Source organism: Hyla sarda, chromosome 1 (assembly GCF_029499605.1).
Source record: "Hyla sarda isolate aHylSar1 chromosome 1, aHylSar1.hap1, whole genome shotgun sequence".
Classification (NCBI taxonomy): Eukaryota; Metazoa; Chordata; class Amphibia; order Anura; family Hylidae; genus Hyla; species Hyla sarda.
The window spans coordinates 97,325,335-97,350,713 of record NC_079189.1 but is presented as its reverse complement, the minus strand read 5'-3'; the positions used below and the strand labels follow the sequence as shown (position 1 = coordinate 97,350,713).

Below are 25,379 nucleotides of genomic sequence, written 5' to 3'. Positions count from 1 at the left end.
CCCTTCCAATAAGAGAGACCTGGAGCAATTTGCAAAGGAAGAGTTGTCCAACAACTGTAAGAAGCTTATTGATTGTTATAGGATTATAGGATTGTTATATAGAATTTCCAAAGGGTGTGCAACCAAATATTAAGTTAAGGGTGCCAATAATTTTGTCCAGCCCATTTTTGGAGTTTGGTGTGACATTATGTCCAATTTGCTTTTTTTCCTCCCTTTTTGGTTTAGTTCCAATACACTCAAAGGGAATAAACATGTGTATAGCAAAACATGTGTTACTTTTTCTGTGAGAAATACTTCATTTTCTTGAAAAATGTCAGGGGTGCCAACATTTACGACCATGACTGTATATGCATTATTTTTAATAAGATATATGTAGATGTACTTGAGGGTTGTGTTTAAAAGCCAGGTGATATGCCCCACCCTTGTCACATTGCACTGTCCAACCAAATAAGCTATGCACGCCTAATGTTTAGAAGGGGCACATATAGGTCTATATGTAAGGGGGGAGTTTAATATAGCGAGTGTGGGTGGGTACCTGTTTTTTTATACATTGTGTGACAATCCAATTAAACATTCTATGCACTTGACACACAAGTTAGGAAAGATTATATGATAATCCTGTTACATACAAAAATATTTATTTAGTTCACATTAACATATAATGTATTTTTTAGTACTGTAATTGTTTGGTTTAATTATTAGTTTAGGAATAATATTCTATTGTACACTATTCTGCAGGGACCCCACGAGTATATATTTGATGGTCCTCCTAAGCAAGAACTCGAGCTCCTAGTTCTAGGTAATATTGCTGAATATGGCTTAACAGGACGCAGAATAAGATTGTTGTCTCACACAGGCCTTGTGATATTTTGGTGTACTATGAGTTAAAATGTTCCATTAAATTTTACCTTTGTGTAACATATACTATTATATTTTTCCTCATCCTTGACATATAAATTTCCTAAAATCTACATATATAAATTATAAATAATAGCCCAATTCTTTAGGGATACATACACTGTATGTTTCTTTCAGAGATATGGAAATGCAATGAAATATACAGTATGCTTCTCCTTGTCTGCTTTTAAGGATACCTACAAAAGAAATGTATAAGGACCTTTCCTTAAAGGGGTATTCCAGGCAAAAACTTTTTTTTTATATATATATATATCAACTGGCTCCGGAAAGTTAAACAGATTTGTAAATTACTTCTATTAAAAAATCTTAATCCTTCCAATAGTTATATGCTTCTGAAGTTTTCTGGCTAACTGCTCAATGATCATGTCACGTCCCGGGAGCTGTGCATGATGGGAGAATATCCCCATAGGAACTGCACAGCTCCCGAGACGTGACATCATTATTGAGGAGTTAGACAGAAAACAACAACTCAACTTCAGAAGCTAATAACTATTGGAAGGATTAAGATTTTTTAAAAGAAGTAATTTACAAATCTGTTTAACTTTCCGGAGTCAGTTGATATATAAAAAAAGTTTTGGCCTGGAATACCCCTTTAAAGGGGTACTCTGGCGCTAAGACATCTTATCCCCTATCCAAAGTATAGGGGATAAGATGCCTGGTCGCAGGGGTCCCGCCGCTGAGGACCCCTGTAATCTTCCACGCCGTACCCCGTTAGAATCAGCCCCCGGAGTGTGCTCGCTCTGGGTCTGATTACTGGCGATCACGGGGACGGAGCATAGTGACGTCACGGCTCCACCCCCGTGTGACATCATACTCCGCCCCCTCAATGCAAGCCTATGGAGGGGGCGTGCCAGCTGTCACGCCCCCTTCATAGGCTTGCATTGAGGGGGCAGGGCGTGACGTCACACGGGGGCAGAGCTGTGACGTCACTATGCTCCGTCCCCGTGATCGCCAGTAATCAGACCCGGAGCGAGCAAGCTCCAGAGGCTGATTCTGACGGGGTGCGGCGTGGAAGATCACGGGGGTCCCAAGCGGCGGGACCCCCGCGATCAGGCTTCTTATTCCCTATGCTTTGGATAGGGAATAAGATGTCTTAGCACCAGAGTACCCCTTTAAATCCCAAGGCAGACCTACTGATGTATTCTGATGACAAAGCCGCATGGCTTCAATCAGCCGCTTTATGTATGAAGAAATTCACCCCTGGAATCTGATGGAACACTGTAAAACTTTCTGAGGGTCACCCTTTAGAAAAAACCTTTGCATATACCTCCATATGACATAGGAGGCACATGCGGGTATAGTAGACTCTTTCTATGGCAGCCCCATTATGGCCTGTATACTGCCCAATCATCCTGGCTTCTTTAGCTGGTAGATTAGAACAGTATCTGGCTTGTCTTTAACTCTGCGGGAACTATATACTTGTTGCAAACAAGTTTAACCCTTTATAAATTATAAAATTTGTATATGTCCTCAAACAAAGAAAAAACTCCCTATAAGCCAGCCTTAGGGTGCATTTAGGTGCGGTTCTGCTGCAGATTTTGCTCCCCACTGATTTCAATGGGTTGCAAAATCTGCTACAGCAAATCTGCTGCAGGAAATACACGTGTGAACTGACACATATAATAGAGCTCATTTAGTGTAGCAAGCAGGGAAGTAAAGTGAACAACCTCACACTTCTTCTTGATCATTCTCATGAAAACTCACACCTCAATGGATTAAACATTTTTACGTGTCTCTGCAACATGTCAAAAAAAATTTTTCTATAAAGGACAGGAACACTTTGAATATTGTATGTTGTTTTTGCATATATTTTTCTATAGACTTTTACCAAATGTCTGTCAATAGCATAGTAGCCAACCAAAAATATACAGAAAAAAAAACACAGAAAAAATGCTTTAAAAAACAACATTGTGGAATGCTGTTTGAAGGTGCCCTGAAGTATATATTTAATTGCTTTGTAAAGTAAGCAGCATTTAAGTGAATACATGTGGTTCATCTTAGGTAATTGCCTAGTAAAAGAATAATAATAATAATATTCTACATAGAAATCCTCTAATTATCCTATTATTACCTATTACCAGACAGAAAGAGGTAAATGAATCAGTAATGATGGGTGGCAGCTACGGGAGCATCATGTAACAATGCCTTTTTCCAGAATCAGTATTGCTTCAATCCAATCCTTGTTAAAAAAATGAATGAAAGAAAAGTTATAATAGGAAACAAGAATAGTAAAAATACACCATTATCAACTAATGGCTAATCTGTATAAAACATTATTTCAAGTATTGTTGTTTGCACATGTAATAAATAAAATAAATAGCAAAATTATTATTTTTGCAGTACAAAACAAAAATACATTACAGTGGGGATCAAAAGTTTGGGCACCCCAGGTAAAAATTTGTATTAATGTGCATAAAGAAGCCAAGGAAAGATGGAAAAATCTCCAAAAGGCTCAAATTACAGATTAGACATTCTTATAATATGTCAACAAAAGTTAGATTTTATTTCCATCATTTACACTTTCAAAATAACAGAAAACAAAAAAATGGCATCTGCAAAAGTTTGGGCACCCTGCAGAGTTAATATCTTGTATTGCCCCCTTTGGCAAGTATCACAGCTTGTAAATGCTTTTTTTAGCCAGCCAAGAGTCTTTCAATTCTTGTTTGAGGTATCTTTGCCCATTATTCCTTACAAATGTCTTCCAGTTCTTTGAGATTTCTCGTCTGTCTGTCACGCACTGCTCTTTTACGGTCTATCCATAGATTTTCATTTATGTTGAGGTCAGGAGATTGTGAAGGCCATGGCAAAACCTTCAGTTTACACCTCTTGATGTAATCCCCCCGTGGATTTCGAGGTGTGTTTAGGATCAATATCCATTTGTAGAAGCCATCCTCTCTTTAACTTCAGCTTTTTCACAAATGGCATCAAGTTAGCATCCAAAATTTGCTGAAATTTTATTGAATCCATTTTTCCTTCTACTCGTGAGATGTTCCATGTGCCACTGGCTGCAATACAACCCCAAAGCATGATTGATCCACCACATGCTTAACAGTTGGACAGAGGTTCTTTTCATTAAATTCTGTTCCCCTTCTTCTCCAAACGTACCTTTGCTCATTCCGGCCAAAAAGTTCAATTTTAACCTCATCGGTCCACAGAACTTGTTTCCAAAATGCATCAGGCTTGTCTATATGTTCATTTGCAAAGTTTGAACGCTGATTTTTGAAGAATAGGTTTTCTTCTGATGACTCTTCCATGAAGACCATATATGTACAAGTATCCCTTTATAGTGGAATAGTGTACCACAACTCCAGTGTATGCCAGAGCTTTCTGGAGAGATTGTGCAGTCAAACGTGGGTTTTGAATTGTTTTTCTCACAATCCTGCGGGCTGTTCTGTCTGATATTTTTCTTGGTCTTCCAGATCTTGCTTTAACTTCCACTGTTCCTGATGACTGCCATTTCTTAATTACATTCTGAACAGAGGATATTGACATCTGAAAATGTTTTGCTATCTTCTTATAGCTTTGTGAGCGTCAACTATTTTCAGCTTCAGATTTCTAGACAACTGCTTAGAAGAACCCATGGTGCTGATTGTTGGGGCAAGGTCAGATGAGTCTGAGCATTTAAAACCTTTGAGATTGACATTACCTGGTCTTCCCAGATGATGATTGAGAACAATCCATGACACTGGCAGGTCTCAACTTTGCAAAGGGGGCAGTGCATGCTATAAATTCTGCAGGGTGCCCAAACTTTTGCAGATGCCATTTTTTTGTTTTCTGTTATTTTGAAAGTGTAAATGATGGAAATAAAATCTAACTTTTGTTGACATATTATAAGAATGTCTAATCTGTAATTTGAAGCCTTTTGGAGATTTTTCCATCTTTCCTTGGCTTCTTTATGTACATTAATACAAATTTTTAGCTGAGGTGCCCAAACTTTTGATCCCCACTGTAAGACTTACTAGTACGAATCAACCATGACTTTATGTAAAAATAAAATACTTGTAGGATAAGATTATTTTTTTTCTGCAATTACACACCAGTTACCATGGTCAAAAGAAGAACTTATAACGCTAAGTTCTGGAACATCGGTTTCCAAGAGGCTACGCAGTTCTCCCTCACGGAAAACATGATAATATCGCATGTATGCTGTTGAGTCAACAGCATCTGCCTCTTGGTCACTGGCTGCCACGGTTTCATCCAAAACTGAGTCGCTGGACTCTGTGGTTGAAGTTCTTTTTAAGATTTTGTTTTGGGTACCAGTTTCACCCTCACTGCTACAAATACAGCTAAAGTATTTGCCATCTTGCTGAAAGTTTTGCTTCATATCATTCCGGACCAAACCAACATGTCTTCCATTTTCATTTTTCGAGGGATCTAAAGCTAAAAACCACTGATGCTTTTTGTGCGTATCATTTTTAATAAAAACCTCGTCATCATCGAAACTATGCTCCTTTAGTAGAAACTTCTGGTGTCCAAGGTCAAGACTACAGTGTCGAGAAGGCTGCACAGACACCGTGCTGTTCACCCACCCACTGACTGGGCTGAGAGACTTCATCTTATCAATCTGCCTCTTTAAGATGGACTCATCAAGGGACCTGGAGAAGAACCATGAGCGAATAGATCTTCCAAAAGCACTGTAGAGTCTACTATCATCATTGGGAAATTTCATGCAGCATGTTTCACTTGCTTTACAGGTGCTAGTATTATGTGACTGCTTAGAATCAAAAGTCTGCTTTAGGTTATGCAAATTGATGCTCTCCGACTCTTGGACCAACTTTTGGTCGATTTCATTAGACTTAATATTGGGGTTTGCTTTATTTTCATACTGGTTTATTTCTGGGGTTCGTCGAGGCAATAATTCTTTGTTCCATGGCACAAATACATCTTGTTTTTCAAACCGACGGCTTTTTTGTTCCATTGCCCAAACATACAACATTATCTGACCACCGGGATGCAAAATTCTTGCCATTTCTTTTATTGCACGAATTCTTCTTTGCTTAGTGGAAAAATGATGAATCACTAGGAAAAAAAAATTGAAAACATTTATTCTCCAGAAGTTTTTCAAAGTCATGTCCAGCTATAAGATTAGAATTAGAAGCTTGTGGTAAAGTTTTCACTTTTTATTATTATTTGCATGTATTATTTACACAACCAGAAGAAATAGGCATTAAATTAATATCTTCATGTTCCAACATCATATGAATGAGAAGTTAAGAAGTGAAGAATACACATAAAGAAAGTGTGCCGTCACAGACATATAAAGTCAGCTGGCTAATACACGGACATCATAAGTTCACCAGAGTAAGGCGGGGTTTCCACCTTGCAGTCTTTTTAGAAAGCCGCCACTGCAGCTTTTAAGCCAAAGCCAGAAGTGGATCCAGCAGGAAGAACAAGTATAAATCCTTCCTTCATATTTTCTTTTTCTTTTTAATCTATCCTTGGTTTTGGCTCAAAAACTGCAATGGCAGTTATTCAAAAAGTGCCCAATCGAAACCCAATCTGAGAGCTGCTGTTTGTTAGTGGCTCTCTGCTTGGAGGGTCCCTGCTATGGTGTATATGTATCCTAATAGAGTGTATATAGAGGGGTTGTCCTGATGGAACAACCTCTATAAAAGGGTATTACACTCTTGTAGCTTACCATCCCCAGCCTGCCTACACCTGATGGAGGAGGTTGGGAATACAAAAGCATAACTGGCATTGACATGAAAGTTGCATAAGCAGCGTCAGCGTAGCTCCGTGCTACTAGCCCCGCTTACCACCGCCTAGTGATTGGCAGATTTCTTACTCTGCGAGAAACCTGCCAATCATTAGCTAATGGGTGGGGTCAAGAAGGGTAGCATAACCTATGTTATGCTCTATCAGTCATACTGTAGAATTATGCCATAACATTATAAGATGGGAAAACCGCTTTAATACTACATTGTATAATATCATTCTTTAGAATGATGTGTTTTCACTGTTCAAAGACTTTTCATGTTTATTATTGCAAAACCAATGTTGTCATGAAAAGATCTGTAATAGAGATGAGCGAACTTACAGTAAATTCGATTTGTCACGAACTTCTCGGCTCGGCAGTTGATGGCTTATCCTGCATAAATGAGTTCAGCTTTCAGGTGCTCCGGTGGGCTGGAAAAGGTGGATACAGTCCTAGGAGACTCTTTCCACCTGAGCACCTGAAAGCTGAACTAATTTATGCAGGATAAATCATCAACTGCCCAGCCGAGAAGTTCGTGACGAATCGAATTTACTGTAAGTTCGCTCATCTCTAATCTGTAAAACTGTCATACACATAAGATTCAAGTTGGCTGAACCTGACGATTCCGGCAGGATTGGCCAACGATCTGATGTGTATCATACAATTATTTATAGAAGCATAAATGCAGCATATGCAAACCTAATAATAAGCAGGTACATATGAGTCATAGCTATAAAGGGCTTCTTGTCATTTTATCTTTGATAACACTTTAATCTCAACAACGTAATCACCAAGGAAATAAGAAAAGTTTTAGAAGTTAAGAACTGTGTCAAGTAATAAGAGTTGTAGAGATTACAATCACAAAAGGACACAGAAAGGACAATGACATATCACTATGATGTATGTATTTGACTTTAAGGGATCATTACCAGGGCTCAAGTCCTGCAGCAATGCATTGGTAACTTTTTCCCCAGGACTTGACCCTAGATTATTACACTAAATAAATATTGATTTCTCGAATGTGTTGACTGTAATGCAGTAAGCAGAAGGGAGGAGTAGAGTAATAGTTCAAGATGGTTTGTCCTGACCATGGGCACAAACAATATATGCCTTGTTTGGGAATATTGCTGTCTTATGCCAGTTGGCAGATTAATGGAATCCTATCATATATATTAATATGAATAAAACTCTAGCATAGTATGTCAGCATATATTGCACAATTTTCAATCTACAGTAATGTACAGTAATTGCTGAATGCAACAATACAAATATCAGACTTACCCCCAATAGAGATAATGGTGTCGAAACACTTGTCCCTAAAAGGGAGATTGAGATTGTCACATACCATGACTTCAAGGTTGTTATTTCTGCCAATCTCCACTAGAGGTTCACAGTAATCACAGCCAAGATTATATGTATTGCAGTTTACACTGAGATACTTTCCTGTACCACAACCTGCAATGACAAAAAAAAATTATATTATTTTACTTCTATGCAGAGAAAACATGGTACAGATATCAAGAAATAAATAGGCAAGAAAGATTTATTAAATATCATGGTAGAGCTGCCATGTTCTGTACACAGTCTGTGGTCTATTGATACTAATAACATAAGACAGGATATACCTTTGTTACTTCCTTGTAACAGACATATTAGAGTCCAGTGCTGTAGGTGCAGATAAAATCTTCACTACTCTATTCTATTAGAACAGGCCTGATGTAACGCCCCACGGGTGTGGACTCACTGTGCCACAAGTGGAACCCAGCCAGGCAGACAGAAAAGGGCAACACTGACACTATGGAAGCATCAAACACAGCAATGCTGATAAAGGTGTTTATTTACAAAGCAGGTACAGAGTCCAAAGGATAAGGCAAACGGCTAGTCCAATAGATAGGCGAGGCAGGATGAGGACCAGTAGACAGAACAAATATCCAACAGAACAGGATACCAGGACAGAATACAATCTTGCTGAACCCAGGAACAGCAGATGTAGTAGGTTTAAATAGGGAGTGCCAGACAGGGATAGGAGGAACATTCCAATAGGAAATGCACGCTAGCTCTATAAAATTCAGCCAGTACTCATGTGCGGCCCCTAGAGGACAAAGTGGAAAGAGCAGGAGACACACCAGAGAGGGAAGACCAGGAAACACAGAAGAAACAAGACACAGAAAGCGTCACACAATGTTGGTAAGACCCAGGACACATGGTATGCTGGTAGTTGCCAACATTACACCTGAACAACTTGACACAGGGGATTCTGCAGTGTGGCTGCACTCACAGACTGCACAGCAATATGTCAGCACTCACTTACCGCACTGCTGTATGGTGGCACTCATTGACTGCCCTGTTGTGTGGGCCACAATCCGCAAACACATCTCCTGCTCATTCTGCAAAGTTTGGCAAGGAGAGATGTTGCACATACTGGGCAGTACAGTTGCTGAGGCACCTGCACAATGCCCAGTGATTACCGTGCACAAGTCCTATTCTGATTATTAGAACCCACTGAGTTTCAGTACAGTTGCCTCAGCAACTGTATCACTCATCATGTGCAGCGCCTCACCACACTGAGCTATGCAGAATGGGCGGGTGAGCAATGTTGGACTTGTGCTTTAAGTACCCTGTTCCTGCATAATATTATGGTTATACAAAGTTTCAGACACACAGTTGTGCCCACTTGGCTCCATCACTAACAGCAAAGCACTATGTGGTACCCACTTATTGGAAGCAGAGCTCCCGTACCTGCATTGAAGTGGAGGAGGCAGCTGATCTCCACTTCTACTCCTGCACAGGTCCAGGAAACATAGTTGGAAGATGTTGGCTTCTCATGCAGTTCCAGTCAGCAGCTGCCTTCTCTATTGAGATACACATACAAAAGACTTTACAAGGGTACTCTGCACCTAGACATCTTATCCCCTATCCAAAGGATAGGGGATAAGATGTCTGATTGCGGGGGTCCCGCCGCTGGGAACCCCCGTGATCTCTCCTGCAGCACCCCCTGTCATCTTGTGCACAGAGTGAGCTTTGCTCCGTGCCTGATGACTGGCGATGCAGGGGCTGGGGGATTGTGATGTCACGGACACGCCCCCTCATCACGCCCCACCCCTTTAATGCAAGTCTATGGGAGGGGGTGTGGCAGGTTTGACTACACTTTACTAGAATTCCTACACTGTGCTCCGGTCAGTAATCTCAGAGCCTTTTAACAACCAGGACCATTTAATCTTTCTTCTTCTTATCTATTTCAGAATAATAAAAACGGAAATCTTTTTACTGTATTTGATTTGAGTCCCAATGTCCCTATGACACATGCTTGGTTCAGAGTGCAAGCCTGAGGCATGTCACAGTTCTCCCATTATTCCTATTTGGGAGCTTGCCATAAAGCCAGCATTAAAAAAGAAAACTTTTTGTCATATCTTCCACTCAATAAAGAAATCTGCATCTGATAGTTCCTGTACTTGTTAGAGCCTATAGTCCTGACCTGTCCCCAATTTGCCTACGTGCAGTAGTACACTGCAGGAAAGATTTCAAGAAGGGAAACTGTATAAGAATCAGAATCATAAACAGGTTAGTGCAGGTGATGCTACTGATAGATTTCATTTAAAGCGTTATGGGGGAAATTTATCAAACCCTGAGCAGAGGAATAGTTGCCCAATTGCCCATAGCAACCAATCAGATCACTTATTTTATTTCTCAGAGGATTTTTTAAAAATGAAAGAAGTGATCTGATTGGTTGCTATGGCCAACTGGTCAACTTTTCTCTGCACAAGTTTTGATAAATCTCCCCCTATGTTCCTAGGATATGGGATAAGTGTCTGATTGCGGGGACTCCGACCGCCAGGCCCCTGCCACCACCACCAGCACCCCCTAAGCAATCTCCTGCCCAGTGCCCTGGTTCTCTAAGAGGAGTGTGTGCTAAGGACAGCCTGCACTTTATTCCTTTCTATGGGAGTGCCTGAGAGACCCAAGTGTTATATTCGGGCATTTCTGGCACTCCCATAGAAATTAATGGAGTGTGTTCCATCTGTATCACACACTCCTCTCAGAGAGCCGGGGAGCCTAGGGATAAGGGACAAGATGTTTTTACCCCTTTAATTTCTAGAGCAGCAATGCAACAAGACAACAAACATGACAGATACCATTGGTATCAATGGACCTCACTGATTATAATTGAGCCCATTGGATTTTACTGTATAAAATAGCACAGCACACTAAATGATTATAAAACCTATCTACAAAAGCGCAATTTATAAAAAAAAAAGAAAAGAAAAAAAAAACACAATATGAAATCCCCATTAATTCCCAATGATTAAATCTATCACCTCACAACATTATGGATAGAAATATGCTGAAATAATTCCTAAAATAACATCCTTTTAGAGTCAATAAATATAACAGTGTGAAACTCTGAATTTTTAAATATTTAGACTATAAAACGTGTTGCATTTATTACCAGGGACTCTTTCCTCGGCTAGAATTTCCATTTCTCTAAATGTTCCTTTTCCTTGTTATGTAAGAAATGATCGCTCATTCTTCACACAGGGTAAATCGTGCTTACTTAAGTGTTAGCTCAGCACTGTAACACATCGCAACCTATTTTTATCTATTGTCTATTTCTGTCATTGTTCAGAGTAGGCTGACATTACTCGGAACTCAGGTAGCTGGAGCCAGTGAGATGCCTGTCAAGGTTCCTCTTAACATCATATACAAAAGATTCACCCAGGATAATAATGATAGACAAATGGGTTCACTTACAAAGCACACAATGGGGAAGATCTAACAATTACAGAATTTCCCATAAGTGAGTCCACCCCTCACATTATATACATATACAGTATCTCCCATAAGTAAGTCCACCCCTCACATTATATACATATACAGTATCTCCCATAAGTGAGTCCACCCCTCACATTATATACATATACAGTATCTCCCATAAGTAAGTCCACCCCTCACATTATATACATATACAGTATCTCCCATAAGTGAGTCCACCCCTCACATTACATACATATACAGTATCTCCCATAAGTAAGTCCACCCCTCACATTATATACATATACAGTATCTCCCATAAGTAAGTCCACCCCTCACATTATATACATATACAGTATCTCCCATAAGTGAGTCCACCCCTCACATTACATACATATACAGTATCTCCCATAAGTAAGTCCACCCCTCACATTACCGTATTTTTCGTCATATAAGACGCTCCGGCATATAAGACGCACCTAATTTTATAGGATAAAAATCTAGAAAATAAAGATTCTGAACCAAATACAATGTAAAGTATAGGACAGTGATGTTCAACCTGCGGACCTTCAGATGTTGCAAAACTACAACTCCCAGCATGCCCGGACAGCCGTTGGCAACATCTGGAGGTCCGCAGGTTGAAGACCACTGGTATAGGAGGTTGTATTCACGTGTCCTCACCGCTCCGGACTCGTCACCGCTGCCCTGGATGTCACCCTCCATCGATGTTGCCGTGTCCCCGTCGCTCCGGAATGTCTGTGCTGCCCAGTATCCTCGCTCTCCGTGATCAGTGATGTCCTGTATTAGCCACGGGTCCCGGCCGTTGATGGCCACAGGGACCGCCGCGATAGGACAGGTATTTGCCGAATAAGACGCACCAACTTTCCCCCCCCCCCCCCAGTTTTGGGGAAGAAAAAGTGCGTCTTATACGGCAAAAAATACGGTATCTATATACAGTATCTCACATAAGTAAGTCCATTTATATCTTTTCATGTGACAACACTGAAGAAATGACCCTCTGCTACAATGTAAAGTAGTGAGTGCACAGCCTGCATAACTACTGTATATATATGTTTACCTATTACCCTTTACTATGCCCGAATATGGCTAGTTAAAGAGGACTTGTGGCCAACACAAAAAAAAATAGCTGTTACTATCATGAAATAGCTTAGAATGCCCTGATCACACACCTTTATACAGTATAAAGTGATATGTGGGTTTACAATTTGTGACAACTCCGGTATTAGTCAGAGAGGCATGACTTTACTTTCAATACTGAGATGGATGAGGAGATGGATAATCATTTTACAGTCAGGGGGTGTGAATGTTTTACATTGAGTAGCGTGTATACCTAATGCACACCCCACTGACTGTATAATCCTACCCATCATCTGATATTCACTCTTATTATTAAAATGTATACAGTAGCAAAAAAGATGAAGCGGAGCACTCACCAGGTTCTTATGCAGGTGCTTCTTTACTGCTTGTCAGGCAAGGCGGGGTGAGACATACAGGGGAGCAGATGGACGAGATGCAGAGGTATGTGTCACGATGCCGGCTGGCAGGTAGTGGACCCTCTGTGCCAGAGAGGGATTGGCGTGGACCGTGCTAGTGGACCGGTTCTAAGCCACTACTGGTTTTCACCAGAGCCCGCCGCAAAGCGGGATGGTCTTGCTGCGGCGGTAGTGACCAGGTCGTATCCACTAGCAACGGCTCACCTCTCTGGCTGCTGAAGATAGGCGCGGTACAAGGGAGTAGGCAGAAGCAAGGTCGGACGTAGCAGAAGGTCGGGGCAGGCAGCAAGGATCGTAGTCAGGGGCAACGGCAGAAGGTCTGGAAACACAGGCAAGGAACACACAAGGAACGCTTTCACTGGCACTAAGGCAACAAGATCCGGCCAGGGAGTGCAAGGGAAGTGAGGTAATATAGGGAAGTGCACAGGTGAAAACCCTAATTGGAACCACTGCGCCAATCAGCGGCGCAGTGGCCCTTTAAATCGCAGAGACCCGGCGCGCGCGCGCCCTAGGGAGCGGGGCCGCGCGCGCCGGGACAGAACAGACGGGGAGCGAGTCAGGTAGGGGAGCCGGGGTGCGCATCGCGAGCGGGCGCTACCCGCATCGCGAATCGCATCCCGGCTGGCAGCAGGATCGCAGCGCCCCGGGTCAGAGGACGTGACCGGAGCGCTGCAGCGGAGGGAGTGAAGCGAGCGCTCCGGGGAGGAGCGGGGACCCGGAGCGCTCGGCGTAACAGTACCCCCCCCCCTTGGGTCTCCCCCTCTTCTTGGAGCCTGAGAACCTGAGGAGCAGACTTTTGTCAAGGATGTTGTCCTCAGGTTCCCAGGATCTCTCTTCAGGACCACAACCCTCCCAGTCTACTAAAAAAAAATTTTTCCCTCTGACCTTTTTGGCAGCCAAAATTTCCTTGACCGAGAAGACGTCCGAGGAGCCGGAAACAGGAGTGGGAGGAACAGATTTGGGAGAAAAACGGTTGAGGATGAGTGGTTTGAGAAGAGAGACGTGAAAGGCATTAGGGATACGAAGAGAAGGAGGAAGAAGAAGTTTATAAGAGACAGGATTAATTTGACACAAAATTTTGAAAGGACCAAGATAGCGTGGTCCCAACTTGTAGCTAGGGACACGGAAGCGGACATATTTAGCGGAGAGCCATACCTTGTCTCCAGGGGAAAAAACGGGGGGAGCTCTTCTTTTCTTATCCGCGAACCTCTTCATGCGTGAAGAAGCCTGTAAGAGAGAATTTTGGGTCTCTCTCCATATAATGGAAAGGTCACGAGAAATTTCATCCACAGCGGGCAGACCAGAGGGCAAGGGGGTAGGGAGGGGGGGAAGAGGGTGACGGCCGTACACCACGAAAAATGGGGATTTGGAGGAAGATTCAGAGACCCTGAAGTTATACGAAAATTCGGCCCATGGAAGGAGATCTGCCCAGTCATCCTGGCGGGAGGAAACAAAATGTCGCAAATAATCACCCAGGATCTGGTTAATTCTTTCTACTTGTCCATTGGACTGGGGATGATATGCAGAGGAAAAATTTAATTTAATCTTGAGTTGTTTACAGAGAGCCCTCCAGAATTTAGACACGAATTGGACCCCTCTATCCGAGACAATCTGCGTAGGCAACCCGTGAAGACGAAAAATGTGTACAAAAAATTGTTTAGCCAACTGAGGCGCAGAAGGAAGACCAGGAAGAGGGATGAAATGTGCCATTTTGGAGAATCGATCAACGACCACCCAAATAACGGTGTTGCCACGGGAAGGGGGTAAATCAGTAATAAAATCCATACCAATCAGAGACCAAGGCTGTTCGGGGACAGGCAGAGGATGAAGAAAACCAGCGGGCTTCTGGCGAGGAGTCTTATCCCGGGCACAGATAGTGCAGGCTCGCACAAAGTCCCCAACATCCGTCTCCAGAGTCGGCCACCAATAGAAGCGGGAGATGAGTTGCACAGATTTCTTGATGCCCGCATGACCTGCGAGATGGGAGGAGTGACCCCATTTGAGGATTCCGAGGCGTTGGCGTGGAGAAACAAAGGTCTTTCCTGGAGGAGTCTGCCTGATGGAGGCAGGAGAAGTGGAGATCAGGCAGTCAGGTGGAATGATGTGTTGCGGAGGGAGATCAACTTCTGAGGCATCCGAGGAACGAGAGAGAGCATCGGCCCTAATGTTCTTATCGGCAGGACGAAAGTGAATCTCAAAATTAAATCGGGCAAAGAACAGAGACCACCGGGCCTGGCGAGGATTTAGCCGTTGGGCCGACTGGAGGTAGGAGAGGTTCTTGTGGTCGGTGTAGATAATAACAGGAAATCTTGATCCCTCCAGCAGATGCCTCCATTCCTCAAGTGCTAATTTAATGGCTAGAAGCTCTCGATCCCCGATGGAGTAGTTCCTCTCCGCTGGAGAGAAGGTCCTAGAGAAAAAACCACAAGTGACAGCATGCCCGGAAGGATTTTTTTTGTAGAAGAACAGCTCCAGCTCCTACTGAGGAGGCATCAACCTCCAATAGGAAGGGTTTGGAAGGGTCAGGTCTGGAGAGCACGGGAGCCGAAGAAAAGGCAGACTTGAGTCGTTTAAAGGAGTCTTCTGCTTGAGGAGGCCAGGACTTGGGATCAGCATTTTTCTTGGTTAAAGCCACGATAGGAGCCACAATGGTAGAAAAATGTGGAATAAATTGCCTGTAATAATTGGCGAACCCCAAAAAGCGTTGGATAGCACGGAGTCCGGAGGGGCGTGGCCAATTTAAGACGGCAGAGAGTTTGTCTGGATCCATCTGTAGTCCCTGGCCGGAGACCAAATATCCTAGAAAAGGAAGAGATTGGCATTCAAACAGACATTTCTCAATTTTGGCATAGAGTTGGTTGTCGCGAAGTCTCTGAAGAACCATACGGACATGCTGGCGGTGTTCTTCTAGATTGGCAGAAAAAATTAGGATATCGTCCAGATATACCACAACACAGGAGTATAACAGATCACGAAAAATTTCATTGACAAAGTCTTGGAAGACGGCAGGGGCATTGCACAGTCCAAAGGGCATGACCAGATACTCAAAGTGTCCATCTCTGGTGTTAAATGCCGTTTTCCACTCGTCCCCCTCTCTGATGCGGATGAGGTTATAGGCGCCTCTTAAGTCCAATTTAGTGAAGATGTGGGCACCTTGGAGGCGATCAAAGAGTTCAGAGATGAGGGGTAAGGGGTAGCGGTTCTTAACCGTGATTTTATTAAGACCGCGGTAGTCAATGCAAGGACGTAGGGAGCCATTTTTTTTGGACACAAAGAAAAATCCGGCTCCGGCAGGAGAGGAGGATTTACGGATAAAGCCCTTTTTTAGATTCTCCTGGACGTATTCGGACATGGCAAGAGTCTCTGGGGCAGAGAGAGGATAAATTCTGCCCCGGGGTGGAGTAGTACCCGGGAGGAGGTCGATAGGGCAATCATAAGGCCTGTGAGGAGGTAGAGTCTCAGCTTGTTTTTTGCAGAAAACATCCGCGAAGTCCATATAGGCCTTAGGGAGACCGGTTACTGGAGGAACCACAGAGTTACGGCAAGGGTTACTGGGAACCGGTTTTAGACAGTTCTTGGAACAAGAGGACCCCCAACTCTTGATCTCCCCAGTGGACCAATCCAGGGTTGGGGAATGAAGTTGAAGCCAGGGAAGTCCAAGGAGAATCTCCGAGGTGCAATTGGGGAGGACCAAAAGTTCAATCCTCTCATGATGAGATCCGATGCTCATAAGAAGGGGCTCCGTGCGGAAACGTATGGTACAGTCCAATCTTTCATTATTTACACAATTGATGTAGAGGGGTCTGGCGAGACTGGTCACTGGGATGTTGAACCTGTTGACGAGAGAGGCCAAAATAAAATTTCCTGCAGATCCAGAGTCCAAGAAGGCCACTGTAGAGAAGGAGAAGGCAGAGGCAGACATCCGCACAGGCACAGTAAGACGTGGAGAAGCAGAGTAGACATCAAGGACTGTCTCACCTTTGTGCGGAGTCAGCGTACGTCTTTCCAGGCGGGGAGGACGGATAGGACAATCCCTCAGGAAGTGTTCGGTACTAGCACAGTACAGGCAGAGGTTCTCCATACGGCGTCGTGTCCTCTCTTGAGGTGTCAGGCGAGACCGGTCGACCTGCATAGCCTCCACGGCGGGAGGCACAGGAACAGATTGCAGGGGACCAGAGGAGAGAGGAGCCGAGGAGACGAAACGCCTCGTGCGAACAGAGTCCATATCTTGGCGGAGTTCCTGACGCCTTTCAGAAAAACGCATGTCAATGCGAGTGGCTAGGTGAATAAGTTCATGTAGATTAGCAGGAATTTCTCGTGCGGCCAGAACATCTTTAATGTTGCTGGATAGGCCTTTTTTGAAGGTCGCGCAGAGGGCCTCATTATTCCAGGACAATTCTGAAGCAAGTGTACGGAATTGTACGGCATACTCGCCAACGGAAGAATTACCCTGGACCAGGTTCAACAGGGCAGTCTCAGCAGAAGAGGCTCGGGCAGGTTCCTCAAAGACACTTCGGATTTCCGAGAAGAAGGAGTGTACAGAGGCAGTGACGGGGTCATTGCGGTCCCAGAGCGGTGTGGCCCATGACAGGGCTTTTCCGGACAGGAGACTGACTACGAAAGCCACCTTAGACCTTTCAGTGGGAAACAGGTCCGACATCATCTCCAGATGCAGGGAACATTGGGAAAGAAAGCCACGGCAAAACTTAGAGTCCCCATCAAATTTATCCGGCAAGGATAAGCGTATCCCAGGAGCGGCCACTCGCTGCGGAGGAGGTGCAGGAGCTGGCGGAGGAGATGACTGCTGAAGCTGTGGTAGCAACTGTTGTAGCATAACGGTCAGTTGAGACAGCTGTTGGCCTTGTTGCGCTATCTGTTGTGACTGCTGGGCGACCACCGTGGTGAGGTCAGCGACAACTGGCAGAGGAACTTCAGCGGGATCCATGGCCGGATCTACTGTCACGATGCCGGCTGGCAGGTAGTGGACCCTCTGTGCCAGAGAGGGATTGGCGTGGACCGTGCTAGTGGACCGGTTCTAAGCCACTACTGGTTTTCACCAGAGCCCGCCGCAAAGCGGGATGGTCTTGCTGCGGCGGTAGTGACCAGGTCGTATCCACTAGCAACGGCTCACCTCTCTGGCTGCTGAAGATAGGCGCGGTACAAGGGAGTAGGCAGAAGCAAGGTCGGACGTAGCAGAAGGTCGGGGCAGGCAGCAAGGATCGTAGTCAGGGGCAACGGCAGAAGGTCTGGAAACACAGGCAAGGAACACACAAGGAACGCTTTCACTGGCACTAAGGCAACAAGATCCGGCCAGGGAGTGCAAGGGAAGTGAGGTAATATAGGGAAGTGCACAGGTGAAAACCCTAATTGGAACCACTGCGCCAATCAGCGGCGCAGTGGCCCTTTAAATCGCAGAGACCCGGCGCGCGCGCGCCCTAGGGAGCGGGGCCGCGCGCGCCGGGACAGAACAGACGGGGAGCGAGTCAGGTAGGGGAGCCGGGGTGCGCATCGCGAGCGGGCGCTACCCGCATCGCGAATCGCATCCCGGCTGGCAGCAGGATCGCAGCGCCCCGGGTCAGAGGACGTGACCGGAGCGCTGCAGCGGAGGGAGTGAAGCGAGCGCTCCGGGGAGGAGCGGGGACCCGGAGCGCTCGGCGTAACAGTATGGAGCTGGCGACGGACCGTTGCGTGCCGAAGCGCTTTGTCAGGCCAGAGCGGCACGCTCTGGCCTGACGGAGCGCCTCGGCGTGCAGCAGTCTTTCGCCAGCTCCATACTCCTGCATCTTGCCCATCTGCTCCCCTGTATCTTTCATCCCGCTTTGCCTGACAAGCAATAAAGAAGCACCTGCATAAGAACCTGGTGAGTGCTCCGCTTCATCTTTTTTGCTACTGTATTATACTGTCTGGTCATCTGAGTGACAGCACCTACAGAAGATTTGCAGCAGCTTCCAGGGGCCGTGTAAGTTCTATATCCAAATGTAATCGGTGAACGTTAACCTAGTGGTGCAGAGTGTTTCTATGATAACCAATTATTAAAATTAAGTTCATGCCCATCTGACTGATTCACTAAGTTGTCAAAGAAATGATAAACCCTCATATCAAGGGAATGGGAAGACATATAAAGAAAACTGTAAAAAGGTGTGTGAGCGGTTAGCTATTTAATGATACTAATGTCTCCTTTTTTGAGGGGTTGGCTATAGGTCCTCCTTAACAAAGCCCACCTCTTTAATAACTCTGCCGCATATTACCACTCCTCTTAGTTATTCTCTTTTAAAATATAATTGCAAAAAGTTTTAAAAACATAATGTAATTGATAAATGCCTTGTCCTTTAAAGAGTACCTGTCATGATCTTGTTAAATGTTATAATCCTCCAAGTTCACTGCCCTCATCATAATAAACCACCCCCTCCCTTTATTTTTATAACTTTTTTAGTTTTCTACCTTGATATAACTGTATTTTCTGCTCAGTCTCAGTCAGATTCACAGACTGGGAAGGGGCGTTACCCAGCAGGTTGTGACTTCCTCTGAAGCCATACAGGGGAGAACTTCCTCCCTCACTCTGCTACACACAGCCCAGAGCAGTTCAGTGTGAGATGAGCTATGATTGGCTAAGGCTGCACACCCACCTCAGCACTCCAGACTGCATTTCCTGATTTTGGACTTCTACCAAGCCAGCAGGAGTCCAAAGTCTGTGCAGAGATAGGGGAAATGTGCTCTGGACAAGTAGGAAGGCACCTAGGGACAGCTTTTTTAAACACAAATAAGACATAAAAAACTTTATTTATTTAAACTTATTTACCATAAGGAGTGCAAAAGCAAAAATTTAGTTTTAATGAGAGTGCCCATTTAATGCTGTGAATTTACCCATTTTGCCTTTTAATCCCTTCCCACAACAGCAATTTTCATGTTTTTCTTTTTTCCTCCTCGCCTTCTATGAGCCATAAGGGTATGCTCAAACTATGGAATTTTTGTGCTGAATATTCTTGCAGCAGCCTCCCATTGATCTCTATCGGAGACTGCTGGTCTATGCACATTGCGGAAGTTCCACTTATGGAACTGTCAATGAGGATTTGATTCCGCTGAAAAAATTAATGTTCATTCTAGAGTCAGAATCCACCCAGAACAGCACTTGTCTATGGGACATTAAGTAGCAATTCTGGAGGAGACTGACGCACATGGACTCCTTGTGAAAATTTAGCGTGGAACTTACCCTAATGTTTTTTTAGTTTTCCAAATGACAGATTTTTACGAGGGCCAATGTTTTTGCTTTTTTAATGGCAGTTCACTGTGAGGTTAAAATGACATATTTCACTGTGAGGTAAAAATTTAATATTTATTGTATTCTGCAATATCAGTATCATTCGTATCATTTTGGAGTAGACTGGACTTTTTGGGCACTTCGTAAGGTGACTAAGAAAACACAAATTTGGCATTGGGCATTTTCTTTCATTTACAGCATTCACCATGTAGGTGAGATATGGGTATAATAGTTATTTCAGCATATGGCAATACCAATTATGTACTTAAAAAAAAAAAATAGTTTCTATTTATTTCTCTGAAAAAGGGAGTGATATGAAAATGAGAAGTATTTTTCTTTATATATTTAAATTCTTTTTACCCTTTATAAGTCTCCCTTGAGTGATCATTCAATTGCTTGTATACTACACTGCAATGCTTTTGCATTGCACTGTATTCTTTTATCTGTGCTCTGCTAGTACAGTCTTTTGACAGCACCTGTAACATTTACTTTTGATATCATCCAGGGAATAAGGGGCTCAGGAAAGATTATAAGTGCCTTATCTGACATGTGTGTTGTCCCTGTATTAAGGGTGAATATTGCTCACACAGCACGGATGATGAGACAACAGGGCTGTGAGTACAGAACAGACAGACTTCCTGCCTTCTGGACAGAGAGAGGAAAGGTCACACAAGGGCTTAGTTAGCAAAGATCAAGTATACTAGTAAAGGTTTTATAACATACCTGCAACAGTAAAGAGTTTTCTCTGTCTGGAATACCCCTTAAACTATACCAGTGGCTTGAGAAACACTCTGTTAATGTAATAAATATAAAATTGTACAAAAATACTGTTTTATATCACCATACAATAATAGAAATGAGGCAACCTACAGTCACTGTGAAGAAAACAAGTGAACGTCTGGTAATCTTTAATTCAAGCTTTTTAAAATTACAGGTGGATCAACACTAGAAAAAATAATGAAGGATAAAACCGCAAACGAAACTCTGACGCGTTTTGACTTGTTAACATGTCTTAGTCATGGCACTTTATCATGATACAACATAACATTTAAATGTGTCACATGACATACATGTTAGATACACGCCCACATAACATACTACTCTGTCATGCCTAATATATACGTAATACACTTCAATTCAACAATCTAAAGAAGCGAGTGAACATTGTAAGTAAACAACTTAAATATATACAGCAAATGTCCGTAGGAAGAACCTAAATAATACACTTTAGTTGAATTAAAGTGTATTCAGTATCCTTTAGAAATGACAGAGTAGTATGTTGTGTGGGCGTGTATCTAACACATATGTCATGTGACACATAGGGTATTTAAATGTTTTGTTGTATCATGATAAAGTGCCATGACTAAGACATATTAACAAGTAAAAATGCGTCGGAGTTTCGTTTGCAGTTTTATCCTTCATTATTTTTTCTGGTGTTAATCCACCTGTAATTTTAAGAAGCTTGAAATAAAGATTAATAATTTATCTCCTATTGGGAGCCAGACATTTACCTGTTTTCTTCACTGTGGAAAACTACACCTGGAGACTTGGCTGCAGTGTTCATCTCCGGGCCTCCATACGAGAGTTGTGCTGCAACTCATACAGGACTGGTTCATATGAGTGGGTGAGCTGATCGTCTTTATAAACCTACAGTCACTGTATGTAACACTACAATAAGAGATCCTTACCTATGTCAACAACAAGACTGCCTGGTTTTTGCTCCAGCAGAAATTGTCGAACCTTCGGCCATGCTTTACTCTGCAGCTCATTGAAATACGGAGCTGTACTCTCATACACGCTGTGCACATGTTGATTCTCCAGCTGGGCAGCTTCATGGTCCATGCTACAGGAGACCAACAACAATAAGTTATGTTCATCTTTGGTATACTTTTCAGATATGTTTGACACAGAAATTAGATACCATTCAGAAGATACATTTCCTATTATTATTCCTATTATTGATAGAGCTTTCCTACAATACTTCATATCGCAGAATACTACATCACTTTTAACTAGAGGTGTTGTCTGGTTTATACAATCCATGTTACATAGTACGGTTGAAAAAAGACACGTCGTCAAGTTCAACCAAGGAGGTAAAGGGAAGTGGTATTAGTGAAAGAAGGGGAGTGGATTCTATATTTCTGCATAATCAATAATGTTATTTTGTTCTAGGAATGTATATAACCCTGTTTTGAATCCCTCAACTGTTCCTGCAATGACAGGCTGAGACAGACTGTTCCATAAATTCACTGTTCTTATGTTAAAGAAGTCATGTCGCCCCTGGAAACTAATCAATTTTTTCTTCAGAACAAAGGGAGTGTTCCATTGTCTTTTGAGTGGGTTTACCTGGAACAGTTTTTCCCCATATTTTTTTGTATGGGCCATATATATATATTTATATTCGTTGATTATATCCCCCTTATACGTTGCTTCACAAGACTAAGCAAATTTATTGTTTTAATCTTTTCTCATAGCTAAGATGTCCCATATCCTTATTAGTTTAGTACTCTGTATGTTTTCCCCCTTTAGGCAGCACATAGATTCCCCCATATTAGGCAGCACATAGTTAGAGCCTCCCTTTAGGCAGCACATATTTAGATACCCCCATATTAGGCAGCACATAGATTCCCCCATATTAGGCAGCACATAGATTCCCCCATATTAGGCAGCACATAGTTAGAGCCCCCCTTTAGGCAGCACATAGTTAGAGCCCCCCTTTAGGCAGCACATAGTGGGATTTTAACCCAAGGCCCCAGCGCTGCAAGTCAGCAGTGCTAACCTCTGAACCACCATGCTACCCTTACCATACATCTAATATGCACGGTTGCTAAAATGGACAGAGATGTCAGCAGAGAGTACCAGAAAAATTAGGCATGTACACATGGCTGAAAAATGTGGTATTGTTGCAGCCGCAGCTGTAGCAGCGCCCAGAAAAATTGCGGCAGCATAAAAAGTGCAGCACCAGAGGCCAGAAAAATTAGGCATGTACACATGGCTGAAATATAAGAACAAGCGCATTTCCAAAAGTCCAGAAGACTCTATGATGCAGGACGGTGAAAATCACAGAGAAATCATTTTCAAAATAAAATGTTTCATCAAATCAAGATAAAAGCAGCGGCCAGAAAAATTGCAACAGCAGAAAAAGTGCAGCACCAGAGGCCAGAAAAATTAGGCATGTACACATGGCTGAAATATAAGAACAAGTGCATATTCAAGAGTCCAGAAGACTCTATAATGCAGGATGGAGAAACAGACAAAGAAATTTTCTAAATAAAATTTTTCATCAAATAAAGAAACAGAGTTCTTCCCTCTCTGTATTTTACTTTTGAAAATGTAAGTTAAAAAATCACACGCAACAAGCGTTCCTTTGTGTAATGGTTAGTACTCTTGAAAATTCAAGTTTAAATTGTCATAAAGTCCAGAAGACTCTATAATGCAGGACGGTGATGCGGTGTGACTCTCCGCTTTGAGGCAAGTCAACCCCAAGATGGCGTGACACTGCCGTATCCGGGATGTGGAATAGCACCTGGGGAGCTGGGGGGGGTGCCGGTGATGTGGAGCAAGACGCAGCAGTGGAAGAGGACTTGGCTGAGGAGGTTATGGAAGAGGATGGAGTAGGAGGAGTAGAGAAGGTGGCAGCAAGCCTGCCTGCAAGTCGTGGCGGTGTCACCAACTCCTCTGCAGAGCCACGCATTCCATGCTTGGCAGCCGTCACCAGGTTTACCCGATGCGCAGTGTAGGTGATATACCTGCCCTGACCATGCTTTGCAGACTAGGTATCAGTGGTCAGATGGACCCTTGCCACTACACTGTGTGCCAGACATGCCATAATTTCCTTTTGCACAATGGAGTAAAGGTTGGGGATTGCCTTTTGTGCAAAAATTTTTTGTCCGGGTACCTTCTACTGCGGTGTCCCAATGGCTACAAATTTTTTAAAGGCCTCAGACTCCACCAGCTTGTATGGTAAAAGCTGGCGGGCTAGCAGTTCCGACAAGCCAGCTGTCAGACGCCGGGCTAGGGGGTGACTTTGAGACATTGTCTTCTTGCGCACAAACATCTCCTTGACAGACACCTGACAGTGGGCAGATGAGCAGGAACTGCTCAAGGCGAGAGACGGAGAGGCGGATGGTTGAGAGGGGGCAAAGAGGGCAGCAGTGGTTGACCTGGCTGAAGATGCTGGACCAGGAAGAGGATGGCGGCTTTGACTTTGTGTGCTGCTTGTACTGACATGTTGATCCCATAGGCATTTGTGATGTGACATCATGTGCCTTCGCAAAGCAGTTGTGCCTAGGTGTTTGACTTCCCATGACTCACTTTCTTCTGGCACAGGTTGCAAATGGCCTCGCTGTTGTCAGAGGCAGACACACAAAAAAATTCCACACTGCTGAGCTCTGTGATGACGGCATTCTGGTGGTGGCAACAGCATCCGTTGATTGGCGTCCCGTCTGGCTGACCTCGGATGCCGATGCATGCTGTCTGACTGTGCCACTAGCTCCTTGCGACGACCTCCCCCTGCTTCCAACTTGTCTCATCCTCCTCTCTGTCTCCCCATCTGAACTTTCCCCCTCTTCTTCTCTTCTAGCGGGCACCCACGTGGCATCCACAGACACATCGTCATCAACACCTTCACCGCTATCTGACACCTCAAGAAAGGAAGCACCAGCAGGTACAACATCATCATCACACCGTACGTCCATGTGTGTAATGCTGCCTGACTGAGACATATCCCTGTTAACTACATCCTCTGGCAATAATGGTTGCGCATTACTCATGTCTTCAAACTGATGTGTAAATAACTCCTCTGACGGATCAAGTAAAGCTGCTGTGGTGCTAGTGTTGGTGGTGGCGGCAGGCGGGAAAGTGGTAGCATGAGAGGTGCCCGAAGCTAAGCTAGAGGAGAAGGACGGTGCACAACTCTCACACTTAATGTGATTTGCACTAGGGTGACACAATTTGCCCTGCAGGCAAAAAAACTGGCAACCGTGATGTGAACTGACAGTGATGACTGATTTTATTTAACAGCCAAAAAAGTTATATTTTTTTTTTTTTATTTGCACAACTGTCACACCAAATGTGATTTGCACTAGTGTGACAATGAGCAAAAAAGCTTGCCAGCGGAGTTCCCCTTTTAAGCAGTGGTCCCCAACCAGGGTGCCTCCAGCTGTTGCAAAACACACGGACTGATATATTTCAGCCCTTTGAATACTGTAGTAGTTAGTTGCTTTAAAGAAAAAAAGGTTGCCAG

General features: G+C 43.6%; 1 protein-coding gene across 4 annotated transcripts in view; it reads right to left on the bottom strand.

Moving 5' to 3' along the window:
• Nucleotides 1-4,823: 4,823 nt before the first annotated feature.
• Nucleotides 4,824-25,379, bottom strand: part of TRMT9B (tRNA methyltransferase 9B (putative)) — a 51,697-nt gene continuing 31,141 nt past the window's right edge. For 2 of the 4 annotated variants that reach the window (XM_056551682.1, XM_056551683.1), the window contains exons 2-4: nt 21,823-21,977; nt 7,895-8,068; nt 4,824-5,937 (exon numbers count right to left, since the gene is read on the bottom strand). In XM_056551682.1, coding sequence (XP_056407657.1) covers nt 4,931-5,937; nt 7,895-8,068; nt 21,823-21,976 — 1,335 coding nt within the window. In that variant the 5' untranslated portion in view covers nt 21,977 and the 3' untranslated portion in view covers nt 4,824-4,930. The remainder of the gene's footprint in view (nt 5,938-7,894; nt 8,069-21,822; nt 21,978-25,379) is intronic. The other 2 variants (XM_056551685.1, XM_056551684.1) reach the window with 2 other exon arrangements.